The 20,718-nt window shown below is 43.8% G+C and overlaps 1 protein-coding gene across 1 annotated transcript in view; it reads right to left on the bottom strand.

The window, feature by feature from the left end:
- The window catches only part of SHC3 (SHC adaptor protein 3), a 224,178-nt gene that overhangs the window by 34,006 nt on the left and 169,454 nt on the right, over nucleotides 1–20,718 (bottom strand). The window contains exon 11 of the mRNA XM_044287510.1: nucleotides 13,162–13,448. Within this exon, the coding sequence (XP_044143445.1) occupies nucleotides 13,162–13,448 (287 nt within the window). The remainder of the gene's footprint in view (nucleotides 1–13,161; nucleotides 13,449–20,718) is intronic.

The raw sequence follows: 20,718 nt of genomic DNA, 5'->3' as shown, positions 1-20,718 counted from the left end.
ATAAAAGTAAAAACGGTGTAAAAAAAGGCAATTTTTTTCATCTTACATCACAAAAAGTGTAATAGCAAGCGATCAAAAGTCATATGCACCCCAAAATAGTGCCAATCAAACCCTCATCTCATCCCGCATAAAATGAGACCCTACCTAAGATAATCGCTCAAAAACTGAAAAAACTATGGCTCTTAGACTATAGAGACACTAAAACATGATATTTATTTTTGTTTCAAAAATGATATTATTGTGTAAAACTTACATAAATAAAAAAAGTATACATATTAGGTATCGCCACTTCGGTATCGACCGGCTCTATAAAAATATCACATGACCTAACCCCTCAGATGAACACCGTAAAAAAAATAATAATAAAAATGGTGTAAAAAAAAGCAATTTTTTGTCACCTTACATCACAAAAAGTGTAATAGCAAGCGATCAAAAAGTCATATGCACCCCAAAATAGTGCCAATCAAACCCTCATCTCATCCCGCAAAAAATGAGACCCTACCTAAGATAATCGCCCAAAAACTTAAAAAACTATGGCTCTCAGACTATGGAGACACTAAAACATGATTTTTTTTGTTTCAAAAATAAATCATTGTGTAAAACTTACATAAATAACAAAATTGTATACATATTAGGTATCGCCACGTCCGTGACAACCTGCTCTATAAAAATACCACATGATCTAACCTGTCAGATGAATGTTGTAAATAAAAGAAACTGTGCCAAAACACTATTTCTTGTTACTTTGCCCAACAAAAAGTGTAATAACCAAAAATCATATGTACCCTAAACTAGTACCAACAAAGCTTTCACCCTATCCCGTAGTTTCTAAAATGGGGTCACTTTTTGGGAGTTTCTACTCTAGGGGTGCATCAGGGGGACTTCAAATGGGACATGGTGTCAAAAAAAACAGTCCAGCAAAATCTGCCTTCCAAAAACCGTATGGCATTCCTTTCCTTCTGCGCCCTGCCGTGTGCGCGTACAGCAATTTACGACCACATATGGGGTGTTTCTGTAAACTACAGAATCAGGGCCATAAATATTGAGTTTTGTTTGGCTGTTAACTCTTGCTTTGTAACTAGAAAAAAAAATATTAAAATGGAAAATCTGCCAAAAAGGTGAAATTTTGAAATTGTATCTCGATTTTCCATTATCTCTTGTGAAACACCTAAAGGGTTAACGACATTTGTAAAATCAGTTTTGAATACCTTGAGGGGTGTAGTTTCTTAGATAGGGTCACTTTTATGGAGTTTCTACTGTAGGGGTACATCAGGGGGGCTTCAAATAGGACATGGTGTCAAAAAAAACAGTCCAGCAAAATCTGCCTTCAAAAAAACATATGGCATTCCTTTCTTCTGCGCCCTGCCGTGTACCCGTACAGCAGTTTACGACCACATATGGGGTGTTTCTGTAAACTACAGAATCAGGGCCATAAATATTGAGTTTTGTTTGGCTGTTAACTCTTGCTTTGTAACTGGAAAAAAATATTAAAATGGAAAATCTGCCAAAAAAGTAAAATTTTGAAATTCTATCTCGATTTTCCATTATCTCTTGTGGAACACCTAAAGGGTTAACAACGTTTGTAAAATCAGTTTTGAATACCTTGAGGTAGCCTAGCCCGTACTAAGCACCCAACCAATTCTTCGTGTTTGTTTTTAGAGTAATAATAGGTACAGTGAGGCAGTTTTAGTTGTGCCCGCCAGTAGGTAAATTAACGTGAAATTTCCTGCTAGCATCCATCAGGGGAAGGCTTGCTGTGCAACACAGGGGTCTCAGCCTTTGGGCTGAGTGTATGTAAATTTATTTTATGTTCTCAGCATTTGTGGTTGTGTTTATTATCATGTGTTAGTAAAAATTCAGTTTTTCAAAAACTGGTGTCAGAAGTTGCTTTCCTCGTTGGTGACTTCGCTGTATCCTGGGGAGCCCACACCGGTACACGGCTTACAATAATACACACTTCAGCTGTTGCAGAACATGATAATGCACACCTTATCTGCTACCCAAAATTCTAATACATAACTCAATCACTAAAAAACATCATAACAAACTCCTCAGCTGCTGAAGAACATAACACATAGTTCAGCTGCTGCTGAGCACAAGAATACATGCTTCAGCTGAAGAACATGATAATGCACACTCAGCTGCTGCAGAACTTTATAATACGTACCTCAAACACTGCAGAACATCATAATAAACATATCAGCTGCTGAAGAACATAATACAAACTTCAGCTGTTGAGGAACATTATAGTAAACACTTCAGCTGCTGCCGAACATGATAATACACAGTTCATCTGCTGCAGAACCTCCTAATACACACCTCCGCTTCTGCAGAATATGGTAATACACCCTTTAGGGTACTTTTACACTAGCATTATTCTTTTCCAGCATAGAGTTCCGTCACAGGGGCTCAATACCGGAAAAGAACTGATCAGTTTTATCCTAATGCATTCTGAAAGGAGAGTAATCCGTTCAGTATGCATCAGGATGTCTTCATTTCAGTCTTTTTGACTTTTCAGGACAGAGATAATTTTTATCTCCGTCCAAAATTCCGGAACACTTGCCGGAATGCCGAATCAGGCATTTTTTCCCCATTGAAATGCATTAATGCCGGATCCGGCCCCGAGTGTTCCGGCAAAACGGATCCGGCATTGCGGTCTGCGCATGCTCAGACCGCAAAAAATGTGAAAAGAATAAATAAATGCCGGATCCGTTTTTCTGGAGACACCGGAGAGACGGATCCGGCATTTCAATGTATTTGTCATACGGATCAGGAGCCTGATCCGTCTGACAAATGCCATAATTTTGCATACGTTTTGACGGATCCAGCAGGCAGTTCCGGCGAGAAAGTACCCTTAGCTGCTGAGGAACATTATAATACAAACCTCAACCGTGAACTATTTATCATATAGATAAAGTTAATAATAGGTATTTACTAATATATTGTGATTGTCTATATTGCTTACTTTGCTGACGCGATTCATTTTTCCATCACATTATGCACTCCATGGGGATTTTACCAGGGATGATTTATAATGTATTGGTCCCTATAGCAAAAATCTGAAATGGGCCTCTTGCCCCATGCTCCTTCCCATCCCTCCACTACTTGTGTCTTTGCCCTCCCCTGTCCCACCTATGAACTGTCTGCTGCTGTGTATTATATAGTGTGCCATAGCCCCCCCCCCCCCCCCCAACTACTGTGCATGTTGCTGTATATTATACAGTGTGCCGTACCCCTTATATTAACTGCACTTGCTGCTGTGTATTATAGAGTGTACCATACCCCCTATGAACTGTGCCTTCTGCTGTGTATTATAGAGTGTACCATACCCCTATGAACTGTGCCTTCTGCTGTGTATTATAGAGTGTACCATACCCCTATGAACTGTGCCTTCTGCTGTGTATTATAGAGTGTACCATACCCCTATGAACTGTGCCTTTGCTGTGTATTATAGAGTGTACCATACCCCTATGGAACTGTGCCTTCTGCTGTGTATTATAGAGTGTACCATACCCCTATGAACTGTGCCTTCTGCTGTGTATTATAGAGTGTACCTACCCCTATGACACTGTGCCTTCTGCTGTGTATTATAGAGGTACCATAACCCTATGAACTGTGCCTTTTGCTGTGTATTATAGAGTGTACCATACCCCTATGAACTGTGCCTTCTGCTGTGTATTATAGAGTGTACCATACCCCTATGAACTGTGCCTTCTGCTGTGTATTATAGAGTGTACCATACCCCTATGAACTGTGCCTTCTGCTGTGTATTATAGAGTGTACCATACCCCCTATGAACTGTGCCACTTCTGCTGTGTATTATAGAGTGTACCATACCCCTATGAACTGTGCCTTCTGCTGTGTATTATAGAGTGTACCATACCCCTATGAACTGTGCCTTCTGCTGTGTATTATAGAGTGTACCATACCCCCTATGAACTGTGCCTTCTGCTGCGATTATATAGTGTGCCATACTACCTATGAACTGTGCCTTGTGCTGAGATTATATAGTGTGGTATACCCCCCACTTTTTCCCTGACAAAGCCGTTGGCGACACGCGTTGGGCAAGTTGAGGAACTCCATGCAGACAGTGGGTTTTGATGTATGTTTTTTCAACATTCACTACTTTGTGGCTTGTGGTACCGGGTCCTATGTGCAGCCTATTGTGAGGTTGCTGTATACCCTATGTGCCTTTAAGTTTAGGCATAATCCACTTGGATATGATGCTATTGTAATATCTCGTTTCCTGGTATTTTCATATAAACTTGCCCTGGTCTGCATATGAGTTAGTCCACTACTAGTTTGGTTATTTTAACCCTTTCTTCCTTTACAATCATGTGGATTCCTCCAATTTTAATTTGCTTGTATTTTAATTAAATTTAATAAAGGAAATATATTTTTATTTCTGTGGTGGATGACTTTTTGTATGGGCTACAGCACTAATACTTACTGTAGGTTTAGATGAAATTTCTGTGTGTGACCGCTAATAGGTCGGGTTGATATAGGATGTATCACATAATATGCCATACCCATCCAGAGACTGTGCCTCCTGCTGCATATTATAGATCCAGAGACTGTGCGTCCTGCTGCATATTATATAGTGTGCTATACCCATCCAGAGACTGTGCCTTCTGCTGCACATTATATAGTGTGCTATACCCATCCAGAGACTGTGCCTTCTGCTGCATATTATATAGTGTGCTATACCCATCAGAACTGTGCCTTCTGCTGCTATTATTAGTGTGCTATCCATACCAGAACTGTGCCTTCTGCTGCATATTATATGTGGCTATACCATACCAGAGACTGTGCCTCTGCTGCATATTATATAGGGTGCTATACCATCCAGAGACTGTGCCTTCTGCTGCATATTAATGTGTGGCTATACTCCCATCCCCGAACTGTCCCTTCTGCCTGAATATATATAGTGTGCATACCCTCCGAGAATCTGCCTTCCTGCTGCTATTATATAGGTGCTATACCCATCCAGAGACTCGCCTTGCTGCTGAATATTATTTAGTGTGCTATACCCATCCAGAGACTGTCTTCTGCTGCATATTATCTAGTGTGCGATACCAGCCAGAGACTGCTGCCTTCTGCTGATATTATATAGTAGGTGCTATACCCATCCAGAGACGGTGCCTTCTGCTGCATGTACTTAATAGTGTGGCTAGTACCCATCCAGAGACTCTGCCGTTCTGCTGATATTATATAGGGTGCTATACCCATCCAGAGACTGTCCCTTCTGCTGCATATTATATAGTGTGCTATACCCCATCCAGAGACTGTGCCCTTCCTGCTGCATATTATATAGTGTGCTATACCCATCCAGAGACTGTGCCTCTGCTGCATATTATATAGTGTGCTATACCCATCCAGAGACTGTGCCTCCTGCTGCATATTATATAGTGTGCTATACCCATCCAGAGACTGTCCCTTCTGCTGCATATTATATAGTGTGCTATACCCATCCAGAGACTGTGCCTTCTGCTGCATATTATATAGTGTGCTATACCCATCCAGAGACTGTGCCTTCTGCTGCATATTATATAGTGTGCTATACCCATCCAGAGACTGTGCCTTCTGCTGCATATTATATAGTGTGCTATACCCATCCAGAGACTGTGCCTTCTGCTGCATATTATATAGTGTGCTATACCCATCCAGAGACTGTGCCTTCTGCTGCATATTATATAGTGTGCTATACCCATCCAGAGACTGTGCCTTCTGCTGCATATTATATAGTGTGCTATACCCATCCAGAGACTGTGCCTTCTGCTGCATATTATATAGTGTGCTATACCCATCCAGAGACTGTGCCTTCTGCTGCATATTATATAGTGTGCTATACCCATCCAGAGACTGTGCCTTCTGCTGCATATTATATAGTGTGCTATACCCATCCAGAGACTGTGCCTTCTGCTGCATATTATATAGTGTGCTATACCCATCCAGAGACTGTGCCTTCTGCTGCATATTATATAGTGTGCTATACCCATCCAGAGACTGTGCCTTCTGCTGCATATTATATAGTGTGCTATACCCATCCAGAGACTGTCCTTCTGCTGCATATTATATAGTGTGCTATACCCATCCAGAGACTGTGCCTTCTGCTGGCATATTATATAGTGTGCTATACCCATCCAGAGACTGTGCCTTCTGCTGCATATTATATAGTGTGCTATACCCATCCAGAGACTGTGCCTTCTGCTGCATATTATATAGTGTGCTATACCCATCCAGAGACTGTCCCTTCTGCTGCATATTATATAGTGTGCTATACCCATCCAGAGACTCTGCCTTCTGCTGCATATTATATAGTGTGCTATACCCATCCAGAGACTGCTGCCTTCTGCTGCATATTATATAGTGTGCTATACCCATCCAGAGACTGTGCCTTCTGCTGCATATTATATAGTGTGCTATAACCCATCCAGAGACTGTGCTCCTGCTGCATATTATATAGTGTGCCTATACCCATCCAGAGACTGTCCCTTCTGCTGCATATTATATAGTGTGCTATACCCATCCAGAGACTCTGCCTTCTGCTGCATATTATATAGTGTGCTATACCCATCCAGAGACTGTGCCCTTCTGCTGCATATTATATAGTGTGCTATACCCATCCAGAGACTGTGCCTTCTGCTGCATATTATATAGTGTGCTATACCCATCCAGAGACTGTGCCTTCTGCTGCATATTATATAGTGTGCTATACCCATCCAGAGACTGTGCCTTCTGCTGCATATTATATAGTGTGCTATACCCATCCAGAGACTCTGCCTTCTGCTGCATATTATATAGTGTGCTATACCCATCCAGAGACTGTGCCTTCTGCTGCATATTATATAGTGTGCTATACCCATCCAGAGACTGTGCATCCTGCTGCATATTATATAGTGTGCTATACCCATCCAGAGACTGTGCCTTCCTGCTGCATATTATATAGTGTGCTATACCCATCCAGAGACTGTCCCTTCTGCTGCATATTATATAGTGTGCTATACCCATCCAGAGACTGTGCCTTCTGCTGCATATTATATAGTGTGCTATACCCATCCAGAGACTGTCCCTTCTGCTGCATATTATATAGTGTGCTATACCCATCCAGAACTGTGCCCTTCTGCTGGCATATTGATTAGTGTGCTATACCCATCCTGCTGCATATTATATAGTGTGCTATACCCATCCAGAGACTGTCCCTTCTGCTGCATATTATATAGTGTGCTATACCCATCCAGAGACTCTGCCTTCTGCTGCATATTATATAGTGTGCTATACCCATCCAGAGACTGTCCCTTCTGCTGCATATTATATAGTGTGCTATACCCAATCCAGAGACTGTGCCTTCTGCTGCATATTATATAGTGTGCTATACCCATCCAAGACTGTCCCTTCTGCTGATATTATATAGTGTGCTATACCCATCCAGAGACTGTGCCTTCTGCTGCATATTATATAGTGTGCTATACCCATCCAGAGACTGTCCCTTCTGCTGCATATTATATAGTGTGCTATACCCATCCAGAGACTGTGCCTTCTGCTGCATATTATATAGTGTGCTATACCCATCCAGAGACTGTGCCTTCTGCTGCATATTATATAGTGTGCTATACCCATCCAGAGACTGTGCCTTCTGCTGCATATTATATAGTGTGCTATACCCATCCAGAGACTCTGCCTTCTGCTGAATATTATATAGTGTGCTATACCCATCCAGAGACTCTGCCTTCTGCTGCATATTATATAGTGTGCTATACCCATCCAGAGACTCTGCCTTCTGCTGCATATTATATAGTGTGCTATACCCATCCATATCTGTGCCCCCACCCCCACCCCTCTCTTCTCATTAAAGTTTTCATGCTGGATCCTCCTTCTAACCACCACAATCTCCCTGGCAGGCACCAGCCCCCAGGAACTTTTCTTATCAAGCTCAGACATCCCAACCTGCAAAAACTCATTTCAGGGAGGTGCACTTCTCATTTCAGGGAGTTTTTTTTTTGGTTTTTTTCACGAACTTTTTATTACATTTTCCAAACATATGAAGTATCTGCACACTTTGCTCTATGGTGTGGAGGACCGGGCTCATTACCCTGCCCCAAATTATCATATTTATATATATATATGATTAAAGCATCTAGGGGGTGTGAATTTAACACTGGGGTAAATAATATAATTAAAATGGAGGGTTAAAAAAAATGCATCTCTCTCAATAGTTATATAGCTACTGAATGAGACAGAAGGGATGCCTTTAACATATATATCTCCTTGAGAAGCCAATTTGACCCTAAAGGGTTAATTCAACCTGTAATCTAAACTCTGTCCTGTCACTTCTCTTATCTCTCTGCTCTGCTATCTGACTGAGATAAACCTTTCCGGGAGATATTGTTTCACATGGGTGTCAGGGAGCCGCTATCTAATAGCGGGAGACTCCCTGAACCTCCGGGAGAGTTGAGATCCCTGCAAGCTTGACAAATGACTTACAGCAGAACACAGAGATCTCTCTTCCGTGCTTCTCTTTCAGCCAGAGCGCAGCAGTCAGGGCCCTGACACACTGTAGATCATGGAGCTGGACATCACCCTAGGTCAGGGCAGGTCACAGGTTGTAAGTTGAGGCAGACAATTGACAAAGTTTCTCTGAGCGCTCATCGGTAACCACTGTCACTGATGGCAGGGGAGCACCGACAGGGGGTCCAACAGGTCGGGACCCCCCTAGAACCATTCATTTTTTTTTATCACTCAGGGCCGCACCACCGATTGCCACAGGCGACGCGGCCGTGGATCTAAGTTGCGGCGTTGGCCAGGCTGCGGCAGTAGGAGATAAGCGCTTCCATTGTGGAAGTGCTCATTTCCATATCCATCTGTATCGCCGTCGTCAGGACGGCGATACAGATGGCTGTGCTGTGGCGGGGCAGGGGTGGGAGAGTTGTCTCCCTTCCCCATTCTTTTGATAGGCTGCAGGCACTAGTTCTTGCAGCCTATCAGAGGCCAGCTTATGGGGGACACTATAGGGGCATCTGCTGGGGACACTAAAAAGGGACATTTTTTCTTGGCACATTATGGAGGAGAGGATCACTATAGGGGCATCTGCTGGGGGCACTAAGAAAGGGCATTTTTTACTGGCATACTATGGGGGGAACTATGGTGAAGCGGGAGAGAAGCACAATGGAGGCATGTGCTGGGGGCACCAAGATCTTTTTTCTTTAGAGCACTGTGTGCCAATAACTGTTGAAGGGGGCAGTATCTCTGTGTAACATAAGGCCGAAAAAAGACATTTGTCCATCCAGTTCGGCCTGTCATCCTGCAAGTTGATCCAGAGGAAGGAAAAAAAAAACCCTGTGAGGTAGAAGCCAATTTTCCTCAATTTAGGGGAATAAAAATTCCTTCCCGACTCCAATCAGAAAAAAATCCATGGATCTACGATCTCTCTCTAGTAGCTATATCCCTATCCTGTGGTACTAGTATTTTCAGGGGGACAGTTTCTCCAGTATAGTATTGGGGACCACAGTATTAGGGCTGGCAGGAAAGGGTGTTCAGAAGATGTGAAGATGATGGAAAAGTGGGAAACAAATGTATGTTTGTTAATCTCTGCAGAGACGGGAGATGGCTGAAAAATCATCATGGCGGTCTGGACTGAATAGATAAGATGAGGAAAGCGAACGTCTACATCAAAGGTGACATCACTGGATGTAAGAGGCATGTGGCGCTATGTAGGAGAGGAGATGATCCGGCTCCCCCCCTGCAATTTGCAGAAGGAGGATTCAGAGCTGGGCAGCTATAAGCATGGTGGTGGCTGGAAATGGGGCAAGGGGCTTCGGCCTGGGGAGGAAGACCGAGGGGGACAGCAGGCCACGGGCGGGTCACGGATGGTGGAGGGGAACCACAAGCCTCGAGCAGGATCCAGGAAGGGAGGAAAGTGGAGGAGCTTCCTGGCTGTAGCCTGCCGGTTTCCCTCGCATCTCTGTATGATGTGTAGAGTCGGGTTTCTACACCCGGTCCTACACACCTTAAATATCACGCAGCTTCTCCTCCAATCCTCTTTTGGTGCCTTCAGGACTAGTAGAGAGGAAGTGAAGCTGCAATAGCTCCTGCCGTGGAGCTATGTGGGGGCACTGTGTGAAACAGAACAGGATGGTGAAGAAGCGTTTGAGTACAGGAGCTTTATGTCAGGACCCTGAGTATTGAGTACAGTGTGTCTACGGAGGATGAGGGTGAGACTCTTAACTTCATCCTCAATTATGTAATTTCAGCTGTACGGTGTATGTTGGGAGTGGCCTATTATATGTAGGAGGCAAATTTAACAATGGGAGGGGCCAAAAATGTTGGGCGGCGTGCTACGCGTGCCACAGTTTGTTTTAACCTCGGACCCTTCCCCCCCCAGGCAAAATTTCTGGGTGCTCCCCTGACTGACGGTCTGGATAAGGAGGGGCGGCCTAAGCACAGGGAGCAAGTAGCCAGAAGGGGGCAAGGCCATTCTTCCACGGGCCCCATAGCAGCTGCGTGGTCTGCTTCTATTAGAGGTACGCTACTTGATGCGTTCACCACTGCAGCGCAGATATAAGGTAGCCGGGACAGGAGCTCCTGCACATGTGTGTCTATGTGCACTCCCACAGTCCTGGCCACCACAGAGGCTGACACTTTTTTTGATAGTGTGCAAGCACGCCCACCTTTGTTGGTTGCAGCAGATGCCATAACCCCTGGAAAAGAGCAGTGTATAATGAGATGGAAAAATAAATCAAACCAGCAAACAAGGCAAAAATAGACAATCACAATACATTAGTAAGTGTCTTCTATTAACTTTCTCTACATGATAAATGTTATTTGCTGAAGTGAGACAACCCCTTTAAGCTTGATACACAAGTTTTATTTCAGTATTACATGCAGTGATACATTTAACAGGAGCATATACACTATGGAGGACATTTACTAAGACCAGTATTTTGTATATTAATCTTAAAGAGGTTGTCCAGTTTTTAGACTTTCTTAACATTCTCTAGTAGCGTATCTGTTAAAAAAAAAAAAACACTCACCTGCTCGTCATCTCTCCATTCTATGATCTTCCAGTCTCAGCCCTATAAACTTGAAGGAGACTGACTAGTGGTCCGCAAGCAGTATGTGACCAGGGTAGAGAAGGCCAGAGGACTGGATGCAGCAGCTGGGGAGAATAGCCCAGAGGACTGAAGACAGCATCTGGAGAGGGGATCCAGAGGACTGAAGACAGCATCTGGAGAGGGGATCCAGAGGACTGAACAGCATCTGGAGAGGGGATCCAGAGTACTGAAGACAGCATCTGGAGAGGGGATCCAGAGGACTGAAGACAGCATCTGGAGAGGGGATCCAGAGGACTGAAGACAGCATCTGGAGAGGGGGCCCAGAGGACTGAAGACAGCATCTGGAGAAGGGATCCAGAGGACTGAAGACAGCATCTGGAGAGGGGATCCAGAGGACTGAAGACAGCAGCTGGAGAGGGGGCCTAGAGGACTGAAGACAGCAGCTGGAGAGGGGGCCCAGAGGACTAAAGACAGCAGCTGGAGAGGGGGCCCAGAGGACTGAAGACAGCATCTGGAGAAGGGATCCAGAGGACTGAAGACAGCATCTGGAGAGGGGATCCAGAGGACTGAAGACAGCAGCTGGAGAGGGGGCCTAGAGGACTGAAGACAGCAGCTGGAGAGGGGGCCCAGAGGACTGAAGACAGCAGCTGGAGAGGGGGCCCTGAGGACTGAAGAAAAATGGATGGCTGCTAGTGGCAGCAAATGCAAGAGGTAATTCTTGTTGTACGTTCTATCTCCATATGAAGATTCCTCTCTCTCTCCTTCTGTTAGTGCTGACTACAGAGCACTCTTTGTAGCAGAAAGATAGACTACTTTAACAGTGCGAGGAAGAAGGGAAGACAGGTTCTGCAGTGACATACAGCACAGAGCCCTGGCTGCACTAAGAAGCAGCCAGGCAGCTCCATACAAGGTCTATGTTGGTAGACAAGACTTATATCACTTGACTACTAGAGTATTGAAACCAGCAGGAGATGTACTGGACTAATGTGCAACAATTTTTTTTTTTTCTCCCTTTTTTTTTTGCCTGGAATAATTAGGGAGGGTATGAAGCAGGAGGGGAGTATAACAAGGGAACTTGTTTGTACTGATTTAGTTAAATGTCTTATGGTAAGATTTTTATAAATGAAAACAAAGATTTATATTAAAAACATGTCCATAACATTTAATGTTCCGGGTAGAAGTTAAAGTGTATCAGTCGGCAGATTTGTACCTATGAAACTGGCTGACCTGTTACATACGCGCTTGGCAGCTGAAGACATCTGTGTTGGTCCCATATTCATAAGTTTAAAAAAATTATGTTCTAATATATGCCAAAGAGCCTTTAGGCCCAACAGAGATGTTGCCAATACATCTAGAGGCTAAGCTCTCTCTGAAATCGCTGCACCCTCTGCACTTTGATTGACAAGACCAGGCGTGATAATATTTTCATTAAAACATCATTTTTCTCAGCAATGTGGGCACATATGAACCTGGGACCAGCACAGATGCCTTCAGCTGCCAAGCACACAAGCAATAGGTCAGCCAGTTTCATAGGTACAAATCCGCTGACAGATGCCCTTTAAATATACTGAACCACTGTATCTCTTTACCCACAGGTGAATACACAGAGCCTATTCCCATGGTTAGCACTAGAAATACTGTAAAATATACTGTTTCCAGAGACTTATCTGAATATATCAGGTTTTGATAGCATTCCATAGAAACCAAGTCAAGTAGTACTACAATATATGCTTGTATTGGAATCCCTCTCTTCCACCGGTAATAGACCACAGTTCCATTATTTTGCTACAGAAGAACTTAAGGCCCTATTCTTCAAGTTGCCTTTTTATTAGGGCAGTTTTTCAGTATTTAGCTGCTTCTGATCTCTGAAGCAGAGGCTGCTGATATCCATGGTAGTTCAATGTGGTAAAGCCTATGAGCAGTTGAGTAGGCTGCAGGGGTTTTTAACATTCATGCTACTGGGGGAGCAATGCACCAGAACACAGGAGCAAGAAATCGAACCTCCAAACCTTAAATACTGTAAACAAAAAAGCATGCGTTTAACAAAGCAATCAAACAGGTACCATTTAGCATGCTAGGTTATTTCCAATGTAATATAGAAAGTACTTACTGTGCCTTCAGGATCTACCAGAAGAAGATGTTTGGCTTGACCATTATGCATGCCAGTTAGCACATAAGAACCAGGATTATTGATGCTTTTTCTGACAAGGAAATCGCCATCCTTCTTAAGTAGTTTCTCTGCTTCTTTTCTGCACATTTCCCCAACATACCAGGTTTCTGATTTCAGTTCTTCATTAATAGTTAAAATGGCAGCTCTGGATAACAATGGACTGGAGCAGTCTACTGAAGCATCTTTATGTAACATGGGCTGGTTCTTCAGAGCATCTTCAAATGGTTCTGTAGGAAAGTTTTAGGTCAGTGTTTAAGGTGGTTGTCCAAGACACAGTAAATTTTTCAGACCGCATGGGAAGGGTGTAATAGTAAAAAAAAAGCACACCTTATATTATCCTGGTTCCAGTGCCATGGCTCTTGTCTCCTCCCCTTCCCTGTAGCCAGTGTCGGACTGGGGTACCTAGGGCCCACCAGTGAAATTTTTCTGGGGGGGGGGCCCACCCATATGGATACATTCAAATATAATAAATCATCTAACAAGTTTTTTATATGAACATAGGCTGGTTGATGTGCTGTACATTGAATATATGTATGTAGTGCAGTAAATCTAATGTGCTATGTGCCACTTGTGCAGGGGGCGGGAGACTAGGGGCCCACCTTACTCAGGGGCCCACCGGGGGATTCCCCTGTACCCCTGTGGGCCAGTCCGAGCCTGCCTGTAGCGGTCACATGCAAGTAGACAGCATGTCACACTTCCAACTGGAAGAGGCAGGATGGGAGCTGTAGTGCTGGAACAGGGACACTTGAAAAAGGTAAGTGGCTTATATTTCTTATTATACCCTCTCCATGTGGCCTGGAAATTTTCCTGGGTCCCTGACAACCCCTTTAAATTATGGCCCTAAAGGACCGAAATATTATTTTATGGCTGAATAAATGGAGGTTTAAGATTAGAAAGGATAGGAATACAAAATATACATATACAGTATTTTGTAAAGTATTTGCCATATTCAGAAGTCCCCTATGATAGTACATTAATACATATTGTACCTTTACATTTATTAGAGGAACATATCGTCCATATGAAAATGTAGCTGCTCTTTCAGACGGTATTTTCACATGACATTTTTGTGTGGCAGAGTAGTATGGCATAAAGTGGCTGCTTTGTAGATGTCATTCACATTTCAATTGATGTTTTTAAACATAATGTTGCATTAAAAAAAATTGCTTTATACCATTAAATGCATACAGCCAGCACACAGAAATAATCCCAAAGGCTCACATTAGACATGTACAGTAAAATAATGCATCACATTAAATTTTTTTACCAATAGTCAAGCGTGGTGGTGTTTGTGTGATGATTTGAGGGTGCTTGCTTTCTTTGGCCTATACAATTAATGAATTCTGCATCAGAATTCAGTTTAAGTCATCAGTCCATAATATTCATCTGAAGCACAATTCGTTTACGAAGGCAGAGAATGATTCAAAATTCAAAAGCAAGCACTTCTGGTTTTGGCCCTAGCGTGTAAGGACATGGGAGATTGGAGCTTCACCACAGCAGAGAATTATATATATATACTAGCAGAAGGACCAGGGCCGGTGCAAGGATTTTTGCACACACAAGCGAAGCTACATTTTGCCCCCCCCCCCCCCCCAGCCCCCCCACAACTCGGAGGGGGTATTGTAAAAAGGAGGGCGTGATGTGACATGGAGGGGGATGAGAAATGTGACATGGAGGGGGATGAGAAATGTGACATGGAGGGGGATGAGAAATGTGACATGGAGGGGGTTGAGAAATGTGACATGGAGGGGGGGGAGAAATGTGACATGGAGGGGGAGGAGAAATGTGACATGGAGGGGGGGGGAGAAATGTGACATGGAGGGGGAGGAGAAATGTGACATGGAGGGGGGAGAAATGTGACATGGAGGGGGGAGAAATGTGACATGGAGGGGGGAGAAATGTGACATGGAGGGGGGAGAAATGTGACATGAAGGGGGAGAAATGTGACATGAAGGGGGAGAAATGTGACATGAAGGGGGAGAAATGTGACATGGTGGGGGAGAAATGTGACATGAAGGGGGGAGAAATGTGACATGAAGAGGGAGAAATGTGACATGAAGGGGGGAGAAATGTGACATGAAGGGGGAGAAATGTGACATGAAGAGGGAGAAATGTGACATGAAGAGGGAGAAATGTGACATGAAGGGGGAGAAATGTGACATGGAGGGGGGAGAAATGTGACATAGGGGGTGATGTGACATGGAGGGGGAGAAATGTGACATAGGGGGTGATGTGACATGGAGGGCGAGAAATGTGACATTTCTCCCCTCCATGTCACATTTCTCCCCTCCATGTCACATTTCTCCCCCTCCATGTCACATCACCCCCTGCTTTTTACATCACACTCTTTGTGTCACATTTCTCCCCCTCCATGTCACATTTCCCCCCCATGTCACATTTCCCCCCTCTATTAATGTTGTGTAAAAATAAACATTATGCTCCTCACCTGGCTCTGGTCGTCTGCAGCAGCTCCCCTTCTCTTCTTTGTGGTCCTGGTATCTTCTCTCTGTGCTCCCGACAAGACTTTGAGGACCTTTCCCACTCAGCCAATCAGTGGCTGCAGTTGTGTCATATGTCAGACCAGTGATTGGCTCAGCAGGAAATCACTGCCCTGACATGTGTCACAGCTGCGGCCACTGATTGGCAGAGTGGGAAAGGTCCTCAAACAACTTGTCAGGACTCGGGAGCCCAGAGAGAAGATATGAGGACCACCACACAGAGGAGAACAGCCGCAGGAGGCCGGCGGCATGCAAGTGATTAAAAATAAAAAAAAGTTTCATTTTTCCGCCTTCTCAGCGCCCTAAGGTGGCCGCTTGGTCTGCCTTTTTATAGCAACGGGCCTGAGAAGGACCCAGCTTTGCACTGGTATATTTGATCTATTTCATTTAATGTGTGTGTGTCGTTAAAAGATAGACAGTATCCACTATAACAGTGATATCTACAGTACCCCACCCCTTTAACAGTGACCTCCACAGTGGCCTGCCCCCTTAACAGTAACATCCACATCGCACTCCCCTTTAACAAACACCTCCACAGCGACTGCCCCTTTATTAGTGACGTCCACAGTACCCCGTCTTGTTAACAGTGATTTCCACAATAACCCACCCTCTTAACAGTGACCTCTACAGCACCCCACCCGTTAGCACTGAGCTCCGTAGCAGACCGTCCCCTTAACTGTGACCTCCACTGTTCCATGCCCCGTTAACAGAGATCTCCACAACACCCACCCCTTTAACAGTGACCTTCACAGCATTCCACCCCTTGAACAGTGACCTCCACAGCATTCTACCCCCTTAACAGTGACCTCCACAGCAGCGCCGTCCTTTAGCAGTGACCTCCACAGCAGCCATACCTTTATTAAAGATTTTCACAGTACCCCATCTCCTTAACAGTGATTCCCACAACACGCTGTCCCCTTAACAGTGGCCTCGACAGCAATCTGCCCCTTAACACTGACCTCCATAGCGGACCGTCCCGGTAACTGTGACCTCCACAGCAGCCTGCGCCTAGGGTGGCTAGAGGTCCGGTTTTAGGGCCTGGGTAGACACAGGAATATCCTTTTTGAACAGCTCACTCTCAGACAGCAGCACTGTGCTGTCTGAGTGTGAGCTGCAGGGAGAAAGTCACCCTCCCTCCCACCCCTGCAGCTGACAGAAGTTGATTTTTACCTTCATTTTTTCAATCCCCGTCAGCTGGGGAATGGGTGTGGCCTAACCGAGTCATGGGCGTGGCATAGCAGGACCTGGGTTCAGGGTTTTTAAGTCCGTCTTTTGAGGGTGCCTTGAATGGGTGCCCTACCTGCCCCCTGAACTATGACCTCCACAGTACTCTGCTCCCTTAACAGTGTCATCCACAGCGCCCTGCCCCTTTAAAGCTGACCTACAGCAGTGAAGAAAAATGGCTGGGTTGTTATCGAAACCTGGTGTAAAACTGTGTGTATTTTTCCAATCTGTAGAAACCAGATAAACATTAAATGCAACTAATAATTATAACCTATCTTTAACTTTAATATAATCATGTTTCCTATGGAGAAAGAAGCAGAACTTCTTACAAATTTTTTCATTCTCTTACAAATGATGTCTGTCGAGTCCACTATGCAGACAGTAGAGAGTATTTGCATTATTCACAATATGCCCACCAGTCCAGGACCAGAATAGATTGTATTCTGGTGGATTCCCACTGCCTCATTGTATGACACAACCGGGTATAGAGGAACTAGCTAATTCACACTATTGTAAATTATAAATGTGGGAGGCACTCATAAATACCTAGGGTTGTGTATAATAACCACAATATGTATAATACTGTTAACAGTACGTCCAGTTGCCTTGATTTATTCTTTACAGATATATACCATGACCTGGATAAATGAGAACCTTCACAGACACCTATCCAGAGGTTTCTCAGTTTGGTGTAGCCACTGATCCAGTTTCATTACTTTAAATCACACTATTCCCTAGTCTGTATAGAATTAATAGACATTCACTTCTATGGCATTGACTAGGCGTTTCCTTCCATAAAAAAAAAAAAAAGAAAAAAAAGTGTCTTCCTCAGATCTGGAAGCAGTGGCTGGAATTTTTTACCACCAGTGCTCAGTTTGAATTGCTATTAGATCACAGGAAAGAGTTTGTCCACACCTCACCAAGATATAAGACAGGGCAAGTAACCTACACACTGATCCTCAAGTGTGTTTTTTTCAATACAAATTTTTCAAATCCTGATTGCAACCCATTCTTGCCTAATCAGTGTTTGGAGTTTATCACAATTTCTGTGTTTTTGTTTGTTGTCCACAGGCTCTCAATGGAGTTTTCCTGGCCAAGGACACAAAATGTAAATTTTTTTGTTTTAAACAAACCACTTTGTTATCACTTTTACCTTGTAACATTGTGCTCAATCGTGCTGGAAAAAGCATTGTTCATCACTAAATTGTTCCTAGATCTTTGGGAGAAGTTGCTGTTGGAGAATGTTTTGATACCATTCTTTATTCATAGCAATGTTCTCAAGCAAAATTGTGAGTGAGCCTAGTGCCTTAGATGAGAAGCAACTCCACACATGAATGGTCTTGGGATACTTTACTGTTGGCATGACACAGCAGACACCTTTTTTTCTATCGATAATAATTTTTCCAGATGTCTGAAACAGCCTTCGTCAGAGAAAATAACGTTACCCAGCCCTCTGCAAATGAATTCCTATACCTCCTCCAAAATGTCAGTCTGTCCTTGATGAGGCCTCTTTGCTGCCCTTGACACCAGGCCATCCTCCAAAAGGCTTCATTTCACTGTGCATGCAGATTCACTCAAACTTGCTTACTGCCATTCCTGAGCAAACTCTGCACTGGTAGTGACCCGATCCCATAGCTAATTCCTCTTTAGGATATGGTCCTGGCACTTGTTGGGCTTTCTTGGCACCCTGAAGCCTTCATAGCAATTGAACCTCTCCTTGAGGTTCTTGATGATCTGATAAATAGTTGACGTACTGTAGGTGCAATCTCACATACAACAATGTAATTGCCTGTGAAGCTCTTTTGATGCAAAGCAATGATGATTGCATGTGTTTCCTTGGATGTAACCATAGATAACTGAAGAAGACAATGATTTCAAGCACTTTCCCCCCTTTTAAAGCAACCAGTCTGCTTTTCTAATTCAGTCAGCATGACAGAGTGATTTCAGCTGCCTTGTTCGCAATAACATGTTCTCTTGAGCTAACGAGAAGATCACTAAAATTATGTTAGCAGGTTATTTTGGTAAGGCTTAAATGCAGTAGACATGGGGGTTTTGTGATAAAATTTTCATTGCAAGGAATGATTTTAAAAATTAATTACAATTCACCTGATCACTCTTCATAACAATCTATATTTAATTGCCACCACAAAAGATGAAGCAACAAAATTTGTGTTAGTCTTAAAACTTTTGTCCACAATTGTAAAAATTGATAAGGCTTCAAATTTCTCAATCCTTAGCAACCTACTATAACTCAATCCTAAATGGGTCAACTACTCATGAAGTAGAAAATATATCCCATAACTAAGTTCTTCTTATCCCCTTCACGGCCAGCGCCGTACATGTACGGCACTGGGCGGGTGTTTAAAGATGGTGCCCGCTCCTGCACGCTGCGGGCGCCATAGCCGCGGGTGGCCGCCTGCTTCTTTTAGCAGAGACCTGCGGCTCATGTCCGCAACCGGCAGTTATGCGGATCACGGACATTTAACCCCTTCAGGTGCCGTGGTCAATCCTGACCACGGCACCTGAGCACGCTGAAACCAAAAGTGCGCACTTTCGGTGGTGCTCCCGCTCCTCTGTGTGGCGAGGAGCCGGAGCTTGTATGCAGCAGCCCCTGTCTTTATGAATGACAGGAGGCTGCTGCATAGTATTTCCTATAGAGCCCTTGCCTGCAATAGGACTCCATAGGAAAGTAGTAAAATCATCATAGATTCCAATGCAAGTGCATTGGAATCTGTAATAATAGCAATCAGATGATTGATTGTTATAATTCCCAGTTTCCAACTCCAGGTAAGCCCTCACAATCCTTGATGTATCTCAACCCCACCAGGCTAAGGTTTTCTAATAGCTATAAATGCTGAAAAAGCATCCAACAACATCTATGTGGCTGGATCTGCTCCTTCCAAACTCAAAGCAAATTTAGAAATTTCCTCCATTCGGTTTTATTCGGCTTGTTCCAAGCATCTACAAATCTTTCAGTAGACACTGCTTCAAATTTTTCACCCAAAGGCATACACAGATCTCATAGGTTCCTTAGCAAAAATTAGTACGGAACCTCTGCCCTACCCAGTTTTCTAGAATGGCCCTCCCAGGCAATGCAGAATGCATAGATTGACTCCCCAGATTTCTTCCAAATTTACAATGTTGTTTTATTAAGTGGACAAAATTATTTCACACATTAGAGGGATGGAGGCCTATCATACAAAAGCACGTTGTGGGGTTTTGCTCTGGTAGACAGGATTAGCGGACTCAGTATAGAGGTGTAACATCCCAGAGTTATGTTACGAAACTATTTTACCCTGCTACAACCTGTTAAGGGCATTAACATTGTCATCTTGTGTAATTTTACATTACATTCTCACAATTGTGCATTGTAAAGCCTTGCAAATGTATATTGCTGTAATTTTCATGTTCACCAGCAGGTGGTAGCAATGTGTTAACAGGGACTTAGCTACAGTTTAGTGTTTCTAAACTGGAATAGTACACAGAGACCTGGCTTCTGAGCCCAGCTGCCGATTTAAGGACAGCCAGGTGCTGCCAAAACACGGACTGGCACTTAAAATCCGGTCCGTTATTTGACTTCACCTGGCTGTAAATCAGCCCAGCAGCACATGCTGGGAGCAAAATACCTGTTTTTTCCAGACCAAACCTCTTACTGTGTCACAACGTACTCAGTGAAAAATTGAGGGAATCACATTTTAAACTTATCTGTGCAGCCTTTTTTGTTTCTAATGTCCCTGCCACCAGAGATGACCCAGATAGTTTAACCAGTTGTCCA

This window comes from Bufo gargarizans, chromosome 1, assembly GCF_014858855.1.
Source record: "Bufo gargarizans isolate SCDJY-AF-19 chromosome 1, ASM1485885v1, whole genome shotgun sequence".
Lineage (NCBI taxonomy): Eukaryota > Metazoa > Chordata > Amphibia > Anura > Bufonidae > Bufo > Bufo gargarizans.
This window is presented reverse-complemented; position numbering and strand designations above follow the sequence as displayed.